General features: G+C 43.5%; 1 protein-coding gene across 4 annotated transcripts in view; it reads right to left on the reverse strand.

Annotated features, from left to right (window-relative positions):
• KCNAB2 (potassium voltage-gated channel subfamily A regulatory beta subunit 2) overlaps positions 1 to 13,619 on the reverse strand; it is a 118,948-nt gene that overhangs the window by 57,032 nt on the left and 48,297 nt on the right. For 3 of the 4 annotated variants that reach the window (XM_050931785.1, XM_050931783.1, XM_050931784.1), the window contains exons 2-3: positions 8,928 to 9,047; positions 8,211 to 8,252 (exon numbers count right to left, since the gene is read on the reverse strand). In XM_050931785.1, coding sequence (XP_050787742.1) covers positions 8,211 to 8,252; positions 8,928 to 9,004 — 119 coding nt within the window. In that variant the 5' untranslated portion in view covers positions 9,005 to 9,047. The remainder of the gene's footprint in view (positions 1 to 8,210; positions 8,253 to 8,927; positions 9,048 to 13,619) is intronic. The other variant, XM_050931786.1, reaches the window with a different exon arrangement.

Here is a 13,619-nt window from a genome sequence, read left to right on the forward strand (position 1 = left end):
TGTGAACAAAATCTCAGTTTGGGATTATAAAAACCTGCAGAAGTCTGAACTAAAAATATAAAAATGCATGAGTGGCTGTTGAATGATCTGCTTCCAGTCTGTTTTTTATGCATCACAAAAACAAAAGAACATAACTCTAGAATTTCAGCAAACAAAAAATAATGGTATTTTCTAGAACACGAACAGCAATTAGAAAACAAGTTCCAAAATGCATCATGCATTTGCAAGGCGGAACGAGTGGAAGCTATATTGAGAAAGCAATGGTCTAAAGTGAGCAAATTAGCAGCTGGTTTCTGATAACAACAGTTTTACTCTTTAAAATATAAGCAAAGAACTTGCTTGAGTCAACAGTTTGGAGGTAACTGAACTGCCTTCTCTAAAATATAAACACATCATACAAACACGGAATTCACTTGCACAGTTGCACTAACTGAGAATATTTCAAGATATCCAGCTCTGAAGAGATGCTAAAATCTATTGTAACATCCCTGAAAATGGAAAAAACCCTAACATTCAAGAGCCAGCAGCACCAATTATAAGGAATGAACAGCCAGTTTACAAACGGGACTAGTTTCAGCCTGACACACAGTAGCTTTGGCATCTATTTCTCTTGTAAGAGATTTATTTATTTCTCATTCTCCTACAGACAGAAAGCAACTGAACTACAAACAGTTCCTGCCTCCACCAACGGAGCAGGCATCTTGCTTTAAAACAAAAAATACAAGATCTTAAAAAGTATTTCCTAGCCCACTTCCTATGTTAAGAGAGCACAGATTATATCTATCTATCTATCTATCTATCTATCTATCTTTCATAATAGAAAAAGGACTCTGCCTGTCTGTTCCGATAGCTTCAGGAAAAACACAAACTCACCCTGTTTCTTGGAATCCTGCTCATTAAAAGAAAAGTTCTAGCTTATTAGGGTTTCCTCAGATAGCTATAAAAGAAAGTACTGCTGGGTTTTTTTTCCATCATGGGAGTGTCAAAACTAAATGTCAAAAGCAATTGGTGACTAAGACAGCCACTCCAAAGCCAAGTTTTTTAGCAGGAGCTCCATTAGCTCTATTAGGGTATTTTCCTCTTAGCAAACAGAAGCTAAATTATTCATGCCCTTCTCCCTCTCTAAAAGCATGTGGATGTGCAGCTGCTTTATGAATATTGGCATCATTTACTCTTTTATAAAGCAGATACTTGTCAGATGCTGTGGACAGGCACATCCCAATGACAGGTTCCACCTCTAACAAGCCATAGTTACAATGATGAGCTATTGTGGTGGTACGTGCTATAGAAATGCCTATAAATAAACTCGAAGTGCAGTTCCCTCTGCCATGCTGGAGTAACTCCCTTGCAGCTAGTGGAGTTACACTGGTATCAAACCAATGCAACAGGGAATCAGGATCCACAGCTAAACAGCACGACACTGACAGACCAGCTGTCAGCGCATGCCAAGGCCCCGGGCCTCACTGAACATTGACAAATGCAGAGCTGGAAACCAGTCTGGCTCACCTGCGCGTTAGCACTATCCAAACAGATAGTAAATGATAAGAATGTGTTTAGACTTTATGAAACGCTGGTAGGATGCTGCATGTATTGATTTCAGTTATAATCTCTACAGCCCAGGGTATAAAAGTATATTGTTTGCTACACATCTTGTGTACCGGAGGAGCACTTTACCTTAATCAATGCTTCTTTTCCTGTTTGGCGAGTTACACAATTTACAGAGGTTTACAGTGCAAGCAAAGGACAGACTTTGTTGACTGCATTGCTAACTCCATCCAGGAAGGAGAGACCTGCGCATGAACTCATCCCATCAGCTTGGATTCTGGGCTCGGAGGGGGAATAAAAATTGCTGACAAGGAGAAACTGGTCTCTTTGCTTGTTTCTTAGCTCCAGCCCTTGTGAGAAGCTAAAAAGCAGAGATCCCCAGGGTCAACTAAAGACATTCAGTGGACAGATTACAACGTCGCTGTCACCTTTTGGAACCACAGACTAACTTATTTTTGTGTATATATATGTTGCCTGTTTTAACCTGTGAATAACTCTCTCATTTCTTTTTCCTCGTTAAAAAAATCCTTTTGTTAGTTTACTCCAGGATTGGCTACAAGCCTTGTCTTTGGCATGAGATCTCAGGTACAAATTGACTTGGGGGAAGTGACTGGTCTCTTGGGACTGGGAGCAACCAGAATCTTTTGTGATTTTTGGTGTAAGTGACCATTTATAGAATCAAGACTGGAAGGGACCTCAAGAGGTCATCTAGTCCAGTCCCCTGCACTCAGGGACTTACCACTACGTCCAGCTTGCCTGGGTAGCAAGATAGACTGGAATGCCCAAGCGGACTGTCTGTGATACCATGGTAAGACTGGCACAGTGTTTCAGGCGTTCCTATTTGTTTCTGGGTTGGTGAAATCTAATTATTTTTGATAATGCCAACTTCAGGGAAACTCACAGTCATGGACCACTCCTGACAGCATGACAAACAGTTCAAAGTAAAAACTTTTCTCTAGTACGTATGGTTTGAAAACAAGCACTAAGAACAGTTACATTATACACAGATAGCAAGAGCTTTTAATATCTATTTGTGAAAGCAAAGGTTCCATGGAGACTTTCCTTATAACCCTCTAATATTCTCATAATGTCCAAAAAAGTTCTTAATTGGTAGAAGTTTTCCATGCTTGGTCTAAGCCCAGATGCAAGTTTGTCAGGAAAGCCACAGCCAAATTTATGTACTCACTTTTAAATCACACCTAGGAAAAATGAGAAAAACCAAAAAACCCACTCTTCTTACAGAAGAAAGAACAAGACTGTTTGGATGTAAACCAAAAAAAGACAACTAAAATCTACAAATTGAGACTCCCTAGGTTAGTAGTCCTCCGAGATTACTAGAGAAAGAGCGAACTGGTGGGAGAATCAGTTCTGCACACGGCAGAGTGACATTTCTGCTAAGTTCAGAATTCCAACACTGTTTAATGGGGCCATGGAATCACAAATACACAACAGCCCTGAGCTATGCAGGTGAGGTTTCTGAACTGTTATTTGCACTGTGGAGCTGACTACTTTTTTTTTCTGACCAAGTGGTTGTAGAAGTGCACAGTGAACTCAGGAGAGAGATTTGGGGGGGGGGGGCGGGAAGAAGAGGGAATCACACAAAAATCTCAACATTAGGGTCACCTTTTATAGACTTAAAAGTCAGGAGGAAATGCAGACGTTATGGGGCCCAATACTGAAGTTTAACTAAACCGTGCTCAGCTCAGCACCAGAGTTTGGGGTTTGAGGGGGCACTTGGACAACCTTGATCCTGTGGCTGTTCCAACTGACTCCCACCTGCCACAGTCATCCCCAAGCAGCCATTAGAGTAGCTGCGGATTGCCAGAGGGATGCCAGCGCCCCTCAATGCACTTGCTACCCACAGCTGTACAGCATGACATAGGGCACTCTACACCAGGCCTGTGAAATCCAGAGATCCTACCTCACCAGGGGAACCGTTAGCTGGCCAGTTACACTTCCCAGCCCTTTTGGACTGCTGTGGTGGCATAAAAGGACTTGAACTGGGCCATGGATCAGGCCTGTGGTGCTCTCATGGAGCACTGTGAATGGCTAGTTACATGGCCAAAAGTAACCTACGCTGGGCCCAGGTCTGCTCAGTGCTTATAGGTTACTAGAAAGTGAAAATAATAATAGATTTCTACCAAGTTACCAAGAGGCATTACCTTGTCTTTGGAATTGCCTGCTTTGAGCGTTTGAGCATAGCCTTACATTACAGTATGTTCAGGAACACGAGTCACTGCTAAATGGCGAACATAAAGTCACCAAACACACTATTAAAATAAAGAGAAAGAACATTTATAAAGCTTTGACTCCGCAAACATGCTCACATCTAGCTTCAAGGCCAGGCACAGTCCCACTGATCCTTAAGGGTCTGGTCCCATACTTAAACAGGTTAGGAAGCATTTGCAGGATCGGGGGGGAAGGGGCAATAGAACTGATCTTGCTCCCTCCGACGTCGATGGTAAATCATCCTTTGAAGTCTGTGGTGCAGAATCACAGCCAAAAAGAGAGAACACGACAAGCAAAACAAGTGGACGTCCATGAGAGCCTATTAAGGAGAAAAGCGCATGAGGGGTTTTAACTTTTTAATCCATCCTCTCTTTTCAGTGGTACTAATAAGTGGCCATTACTAATGTTGGCCACGTGCCAAACAACTCATCTGAATTATTCTTTCAATTTCTTCCATGCCTAGAATTCCCCAGATTTCCACAAACCATCTGTTGATTGCTCAAGGTAATATATATTCACAGAAAAGTATTTGCATTATTTGTGCAGCATTAGTGATTAGAGGTTTTGTTTGAATTAGCTATTTAATCATTGCTTTGCATATTGTTGTAGAGTCAGTGTAGCTGAGTGATCACTAGCTACATATCTAGGAATGCATGAGGACAAAATGTTATGACAGTGTTAATGCTGCAAAAACAGGAACATCATGAAAACTATTACTCCACCAGTGGTTTAAGACACTTCTCCCTCTTTTACAAACTTACCAGACCCCTCTCTTGCCCCATCCCCTTCTCTTTCAATACTTATTCTGTTTCATTCGTGTGGCTTTATGTAGGTATGAGCAGAGAACATCAATGAACAAAGAAGTGTGCAGATTTGCGCTAGTGTGCCAAAAGCCGCTTCATACTTCCTTATCATCCACACTTGTGTCTGGATCAGTGATTGGTTTGGGTATTTGCTGTATTGTTACATCATTAACTTAAGCCTCCAGCAATGTTCAAATCGTTTCCAGCACTCCATTAACACGGTGTTTGTAAGGGGTAAGTGGTTCCTTCAATTTTAGACAGTAAAAGGATGAAGAAAAATTATTTCGTCTTAGACCCAAGGTAATGGTGTTTCTCTTAATGCACATACCCATATTAACAGAGCCTGAACAAGAGCCCAGTGGAACTCTGGGGAAAAACAAATAGGTCTGGGTTTTGCCAACACATTCTCACAGTTGCATAGCAGCCTCACCCTGAGAAATATGCGTGTGTTGTAGTTGAGTCAAAAGACAGGAATATTGACACTACCACACTCTTGTATTCTGTACGACTGTTTTTGACCCGAAGATGTCAGAATACAAGTAACCCCATTTCTGATTTTGAAAGTATGGTCTCCTTAGTATGCAGTAGATGGGTGCTGAGTGCCAGAATGGAGACTGCCCCATTATCTTAGCTGAAAGAGTCACTGCTGCACTCCGCTACACCCAGATTCCAGGCTCCCTTGAACAGCTGAGTCAATGTCAACATACATTTCATTGCACGATCAACACAGCACAGACTAACATTTTGGCTACAGAGCTCCCCACCAGGCTCCTAATTATCCCCAACCCTCTTCTCACATCTCAGAGAAGTGACAAATTCTTTATGTGCCACAGGCTTGCAGCCTTTCGTTCTACCTCTGGCTCTGCAGGCCAAGGTTTTCAGAAGTGACTCACCAATTTGGACAACTCCATTTTTACATATCCAAGTAGTAATACTGTAAAGGAGCTTGATTTGCAGAAAGAGCTGAGCTCCCATGTCAGAGAATTGGGCCCCTTTAAGGGGTCTCAGGCTGGGCACCCAAAACCGGAGGCACCACAAATCACTAATCTTAGCCAATAAATGTAAGATGGTACTGTCCCTTCTGGCCAGTGTAACAGGGTAAATCTCTCTCTCTCTCTCGACAAGGACGGGATGGAGTTGTAACCGAGTTTGCACATTAGACTGTCCTGGGTTTTTTATTTTGAGCATTGCCATTTCTGATCTGGCAATTCTCTGGACTTCCAACAAACTGCCATCGAAAACACTTCACACTTTGCTAAATTATTGTATACAAATTGTACATACATATACACACACACACACACACACACACACTTATTTTGCCTATGATTAAATTAAATGAAGCCATCTCAGTAATTTAGATGATAGTTCAGCTAATCTGTACAGATTAATTTTCACAAGTTGAACAGAACACCTACTTCCGCATCAGAGGGGTAGCCATGTTAGTCTGGATCTGTAAAAGCAGCAAAGAATCCTGTGGCACCTTATAGACTAACAGACGTTTTGGAGCATGAGCTTTCGTGGGTGAATACCCACTTCGTCAGATGTATGTAGTGGAAATTTCCAGGGGCAGGTATATATATGCAAGCAAGCTAGTGATAACGAGGTTAGTTCAGTCAGGGAGAGTGAGGCCCTGTTCTAGCAGTTGAGGTGTGAAAACCAAGGGAGGAGAAACTGGTTTTGTAGTTGGCAAGCCATTCACAGTCTTTGTTTAATCCTGACCCGATGGTGTCAAATTTGCAGATGTACTGAAGCTCAGCAGTTTCTCTTTGAAGTCTGGTCCTGAAGTTTTTTTGCTGCAGGATGGCCACCTTAAGGTCTGCTATAGTGTGGCCAGGGAGGTTGAAGTGTTCTCCTACAGGTTTTTGTATATTGCCATTCCTAATATCTAATTTGTGTCCATTTATCCTTTTCCGTAGAGACTGTCCAGTTTGGCCAACGTACATAGCAGAGGGGTATTGCTGGCATATGATGGCGTATATTACATATCCTCATTATCTCTAGCTTGTTTGCATATTATATATACACACACACACACACACACACACACACACACACACACATATACACACACACACACACACACACACACCTACCCCTGGAAATTTCCACTACATGCATCTGACGAAGTGGGTATTCACCCACGAAAGCTCATGCTCCAAAACGTCTGTTAGTCTATAAGGTGCCACAGGATTCTTTGCTACTTCTGCAGCATAAGCATGAAAACTAGGGCCAGGCGAGGAGCTGGCTGAATTTGAATTGCAGAGCCGATCTTCTATACTCTTCCATTCTGTAAGGATAAGGCTTTTTCTTATAGCCATATGGTCAGGCCTAAGGCCTTTGTCTGCCGCCTCATTAAGAGAGCAGCAGCCATTAGCTAAGAAGCAGGAAATCACATCCTCACATTCCATCTAAATTGCATTAAAACAACGTAACATCAGCCTGTTAAGAAGGAGACCCATCCTAATGGCACCCACTATCACCAGATAAACAAACAGATCTTAAGATGGCTAAAGAAAACTTAGTTTGACAGCATCTGTCTGGCAAGAAATCACTTATCACTAGTTGTGGTTCTGAAATCCTCATTTTTTTACGGTTTTATCTTTATGGTCCCCACTTCCCTATTGTTTGTCTGTATGATCTCTGTCTGGTTCTTCGATTGTTTCTGTCTGTTACACAATTAATTTTGCTAGGTGTAAATTCAGGCGGTGGGAGATGATTGGTTAGAGAATTGTGTTACAATATGTTAGGATTGGTTAGTAAAATTTTAGTAAAATGATTGGCTAAGGTACAGCTAAGCAGGAGTCAAGTTTCACTATATAAACTGGGAACCAACTTCAGGACAGAGGTGCCAGACCTCAACACCCTGCCAATGACACTCTGCAGAAACTGGAGTCCCCCAGATGACCCGTTCCTGACGGGCCATCAAGAAGAGTTCATCTGTTTTATTGGGAGTCGTGAGCATTGTATGTGTAGCACGTGCATTCTGTTTGGGTGATTGTTAATAAATAGAGGTTAAGTAGGATATTACTGTGTAAGGCTCTTTCACTGGTAAAAGACCCTGTAAACCCACAAAAGATTAAGCTCTGAGTTCAGAGGGAATGGGAGTTTGCTCTGAGTCCAGAGGAGCAGAACTCGTGGAGGGGTAAAGCTAGAGTATTTAATTAAGAGGGTTACACCTGAGCCCGAGGAACAGAGTAAGGATGCCTAAATCAAGAGGGTTTTGCCTTGAGGGAGGGAGAGCTCAGTGATTTGAGCATTGGCCTGCTAAACTCAGGGTTGTGAGTTCAAACCTTGAGGGGGCCATTTGGGGATTGAGTTGGGGATTAGTCCTGCTTTGAGCAGGGGGTTGGACTAGATGACCTCCCGAGGTCCCTTCCAATCCTGATTGTCTATTATTCAGCCCTAGGAACTAGGTAGAGGTGGGTGCCCTACAGTGCACAAGTGATAGAGAATTTTGTGCAGGTAACAATTCCCTTCAGGCTGCCAGAGCCAACACTTGCTGAGTTTGATGATACATAACATTATACCCATGTCTGACAGGTTTAGACCCCTTCTGAAACGCGCCCTTCCCTAATTACACCTGTCACTACTTTTCAGTTCCATTTTTTATCAAAAATAACAGACTGTTACCTGTAGAACTGGAGCTGTCGTTTGGGACTCCCATATCGAGCACTTCCGACAGCAAGGGAAAGAAAGAAGAAATATTCCACAAATCACATTAACAACTAGGAAGTGCCAGGAACAAAGCTCAGTCTCAGTTCATCTTGCAATGATCTTTGTGCTCTAGCGACCCTGTACAATTCATCTCCACCAAAGTCTCTATCAGGTTTTAAAGGGCGCCACAGTTTCTCTTCACTAGGAGGAGCTGAAAAGCTCTGTGAAAGCTTGACAACAATGCCACCAAGTGGGAGTAAAAATCATGGGCACAAAATCTGTTCAAGGCCCATACAAGCGGATTCTGGCTCACCTGATTCAACAGAATGTCATTCAATGTTAAAACAAATACAGTGAAATACAGGAAACATACTGTTAAGCCCTTAAATGGAATAGATTTGAAAAGAAATTGAAGAGTGACCCATTCCTTAAAATAACAGGCACCAAAGCTCAGAAGGAAGCTTGAATATTGTTTATGCTATTAAGTGTCTGCACCATTATGGAAGTAACTGCTGTACGTACCTTCAAAAAAATCAAGGTTTGGATTCTAGGATAGAACAGTGGCTGCCTCAGAGGTCATGACAACTGGTTTACCCTATTTTCAAAAACTGCAAAAAGCGAGTTCCCGGTAACAAAAACAGCTTCTGTGTAGAGGGTAGTCAGGGAAGCTATACACCCGGTTGAAAGGCTCACCTGTAAATCATCCCTGGAGAGCCAGTCTGTCGTAGCGAGAGTCGAGCAGGGGAGTCAGTGGTAGATTCTGGATACATTGAGCCAGCCTCAGTCTTCAAGATCAGTTTTCTCTTTTACCTTCTAAAAAGATATAGAATAAAAAGTTACAACCAGAATAAATTGAATTTTTAAAGTACAAGATTTTTGTGTTTCCTCTCATTACTTTCTCTTAGTGAGCAGGGAATATTCCCACTGGTTGGAGCTGATATGCGGTTCAGGACCCTGGGTTCTAATCCTGCCTCTACCACTAATTCACCATGAGCTATCGGGCAGATCACAACCTCTGGGAATAATACGGATGGTCACGAGACCATAGGTCAAGGGTTCTCAAACTGGGAATTGGGACCCCTTGGGGGGCTGCAAAGTTACATGAGGGGGTTGGGAGTTGCCAACCTCCACCCCAAACCTTGCTTTGCCTCCAGCATTTATAATGGTGTTAAATATATAAGAAATTGTTTTTTAATTTATAAGGGGGGGGTCGCACTCAGAGACTTACTATGTGAAAGGGGTCACCAGTACAAAAAAGTTTGGACCTATGGCAGTGGTTTGCATTGCCAGTACCAGATGCTGCAGAATGGAAGACAATTAAGGAATAACTTCCCAATGTGAACATCTCATCCTGAGCCCCACTCAGCCGAGGGGTGGGGTTATGTCATGAGTCAGGAGAGGTTACATCCTTTTCACATAAATTGCATTATTTTAAAAATCCTGCTGAGTTTGTTCTCATTATGCACGTACACGTCAAACTTCTTCTGAATGCTACTCAGCAAACACGTCAATGACATATTGTGGCAATGAGATCCACAGGTTAATTATGAATTGTGAAGAGGAGTATTTCCTTTTATTGGTTTTAAATTTTCTGCTGCTCGATTTCACTGAATGTCCCCTTGTTCTCCATTACAAGAAAGGCTAATTAGAGGTATCCAAGTTTCATTTGTATATCCCTATCTTGTCATTTCCCCCCTTGCTTATCTCCTCTCTAAACTGATGAATCTCAACTGTATTGATCTCTCTTCATATGGAAACCTTTCCACCCGCTCATCACTCTCATTAACTGTCAGTGCCTCCTATTTCTTCTATATCCTTTTTGAGACAGGGTGACCACTATTTCAAGTGGCAGAAGCATTTTAATTACACCTCTACCTCGATAGAACGTCATCTGATATAACAAGAATTCAGAAATAATGCTAAAGCAGTGCTCCGGGGGGCGGGGGAAAGAGACGGCTGCGTGCTCTGGCGGATCAAAGCAAGTTCGATATAACGCAGTTTCACCTATAACGTGGTAAGATTTTTTGGCTCCCGAGGACAGCGTTATATCGAAGTAGAGGTGTACATGGGTTGAAATTGCACTTAACAGTTAGATGACATGCCAACGGCAGCTATGATCCCATCTGCACTAGGACTGCCCTGATGTTGTCACTGGCAGAGAGAACAGACATCAGCAACAGTGGGAAAATGTTGTCAAGTTTTCCTTGTGTAGACAGATCTCAAGAAAGTCTAGGTAGATCCCTTCTCTTCAGAACTATGCCAGAACTCAGGAAATGATATATAAACACGGATGCTTTAGATATGTCAAGGTCAAACTACGTAAATGTCCAAGTGCCCAAGACACTAGAATATTGATAAAGGAAGAACAGGTTTGTTTTATAGTTTAATGCTGGGGTTTTCAAAAGGTGCTTAACTTCTATAGCCCAACTCCTACTGAAAGTCAGGGGGAGGTGGTTGCTCATTCCTTCAGGCAGCTTTCAAAAAAAATCACAGCCTAAATTTGCCTGGACGCTCTGTTACTGACTTTGGATCTTATACCTTGCTTGAAGCACACCTATGGACATGCACATTTCTTTCGTCTTTAGCAGGACTGTGCATTATTAGTTGCACAAAAAATAAGCACAACCAAGTGACAACTGAAGAAGCTGCTGGAACTTGGTGGCTTTGTCATTAGGTCATCTGCAGCTGTGGAACAAGCTAAATCGAGATGTTTTCTTGTTAATTATCTAGCACCCAAAGCCATGCTGAGCACCTAACACACACAGTACAGTAAGAACTGCCCCATCTCAAACGGCACAGACTGTGCACAAGCTCTCCCTCATGAGAGGATGAGAGACAAACCACATGAATGGATGTGTGATCACGCTGCTTACTGCACTGCTGGAGGTTCTCAGATACCTTGGTGATGGGCACGGTATAAGAATACATATAGAACAGAACAGAACACAGAAAGTGAGCAAAACTAGAGCAGCAAACTCCATCTCAACCCCTCCCGCAACACACTCCATATGATTCTTGAAGTCTCTGGCTCTGAGTTCATAACTCAGGAATCATCTCGAAGCAGTTCATCATCATCTGTGACCTGTAACTCACACCTGGAGCAGACACTTCACGCTATCAGGCAACCCAGACAACAGCGTCATGCATCTCCATGAATCAGGACAAGTGCAAATCTGTGGATGAAAAATAACAGCCTGCTTCCAAAGGATAATCGGAGCTACAATGGTGGAGTCTGAAGCTCCACCCTTATGGTTCCCTGTTTTTTAACCAGTCAGAATTTCACAAGATACCCAATGCAGAGGAGCAGACTCACCCCTGTGGTGCCTCCTGCAGGTGACTTCCGGGAATTAGCTTGTTCAGACTCCGGAGCGCCATCTGCAGGCAGGTGATCCACCTGTCCTCTGGCCCCGGACCCCAGTGTCCTGTTGTCTGGGGTGCTGCCCCCTGGCAGTAACCTCCCCAGTCTTAGGGTCTCCCCTCTCTGGGGAATCCTCACCCACTATCCTCACCTCCCCTCAGCATACAGCTACTGCCAGTCAGTGTCTAGCCCCCACGCCCTGGGGCAGACTGCAGTGTCAGCCACTCATCACTGGCAAGGTTGGGTTTGGACCTGCTGCCTTGGCCTACCCCTGGGCTGCCCTCTGCAACCCCCAGTACCTGTTGGCCTTCTGCTAGGCCACAGCCTGGGGCTTTCCAGGCTGGAGCTCCCCAGCTTCTCAGCCTTTCCCCAGCCCTGTTCCACTCAGGTACCCCGTCTCTAGTTCCTTGCAGCCAGGCCCATCTCTCTCTACAAACAGAGAGAGAGGCTCCTGGCTCCCAGCCTCTTTATACAGGCCAGCTGTGGCCTGATTGGGGCGTGGTCCAGCTGCAGCCACTTCCCAATCAGCCCAGCTTAGCAGCTCCCAGCCACAACCTTCTCCCAGGGCTGTTTTAAGCCCTTCAGGCAGAAGTGGGGTAATCACCCTGCCACACACAAGAATGCCAACGCCAAACTCAAAGAAACTGAACTGCAGAATGACACCATTCAAAGGCTAAGTTCTCAGTTGTGTGGTTAGTTTACAGTCAAGGAAACAGCCTAATACGCTGTCCTTGTGTGGAGGTCTCTACGTACGAGTAACTGAGCATTGCACTGTACTGCTCTGTTCCCGCATAGTTTCAAAGTCGTTAAATGCCAGTTCAAATCAACAGATGCCAGACTCCACCATAAACACAGAAATGGCTCTTCAAAAGTCAACCATACAAACAAATGATAAACGGGCCATCTCTACATCTCACAGAGGGGAAGTTAAGACAACGTGCCGGGGCCGTGGGAAGAATACAGATGGGGCCTGTAGAATAGCTCCTACAGAATGGAGATGGTACCCTGGATGCTCAACAGCTGCACTGAAACAGTGCGACAGCCAGAGGGCAGCAGATGAAACAGAAAGAGCAGTTCTACAAGGAGTTGGGCTAGTGCAGGGGTAGGCAACCCATGGCACCTGCCACTGAAAATCAGCCTTCAGCACACTCACACTGCACGGGTCCTGGCCACCGGTCCGGGGGGCTCTGCATTTAAATTTAATTTTAAATGAAGCTTCTTAAACATTTTAAAAACCTTATTTACTTTACATACAAAGTTTAATTATAGACTTATAGAAAGAGACCTTCTAAAAACGTTAAAATGTATGATTGGCACGCGAAACCTTAAATCAAGAGTGAATAAATGAAGACTCGGCACACCACTTCTGAAAGGCTGCTGACCCCTGGGCTAGTGCTTGAAAAATTCACCCTCTCCCACTTCAAATTCCCAACCCCTCACACACGTGGAGGTAGGCAGAGAGAGAGAGAGAGAGAGAGAAGAGACAACTGGGGTCCTGATTACTGCGAAGGTTGAGCTAGCAAAGCTCTGCCCTGCGTCGGAGGTTTCTTCACACTTTCCCTTTACTAAGGTCTATGAAGTTTGATGCCTGAAACATGAAAAACATTTTTCTAGCAAGAGATTTGAGTGCGTGGGTTTCCGTGCTAGACGAAAGAGAAAATACTTCAGATTTTCCTGCAAACTCTGTGTGATTGGAGAAATGGGATTCTAAAAGCATTAGCAGGAACTGTGCTTATCTGCAAACTGCTAACCTGATTTGTCAGCCCACTAAATGTGAAGAGGAAAACCTGAGGTTTTTAAAGAAAAGGCATTTTGTGGCCCTGCAAAGACTCATCTACTAGATTTTCCCCACACACTGAGTTGCACCATTGTAATTTAAGGTGTAATTTTAAACTGGTTTAATGAAACCAGTGCGAAAGGCTGTGTGGATGCTTAAATAAGCATGGTTTAAACTATTTTAAGTTGATCAGGAAGAAGTTCAAGATAAACTAGAATAAGCCACTCACACTGAAATTGGGAGTATCCAC

This window comes from Gopherus flavomarginatus, chromosome 21, assembly GCF_025201925.1.
Source record: "Gopherus flavomarginatus isolate rGopFla2 chromosome 21, rGopFla2.mat.asm, whole genome shotgun sequence".
In the NCBI taxonomy this organism is placed as follows: domain Eukaryota; kingdom Metazoa; phylum Chordata; order Testudines; family Testudinidae; genus Gopherus; species Gopherus flavomarginatus.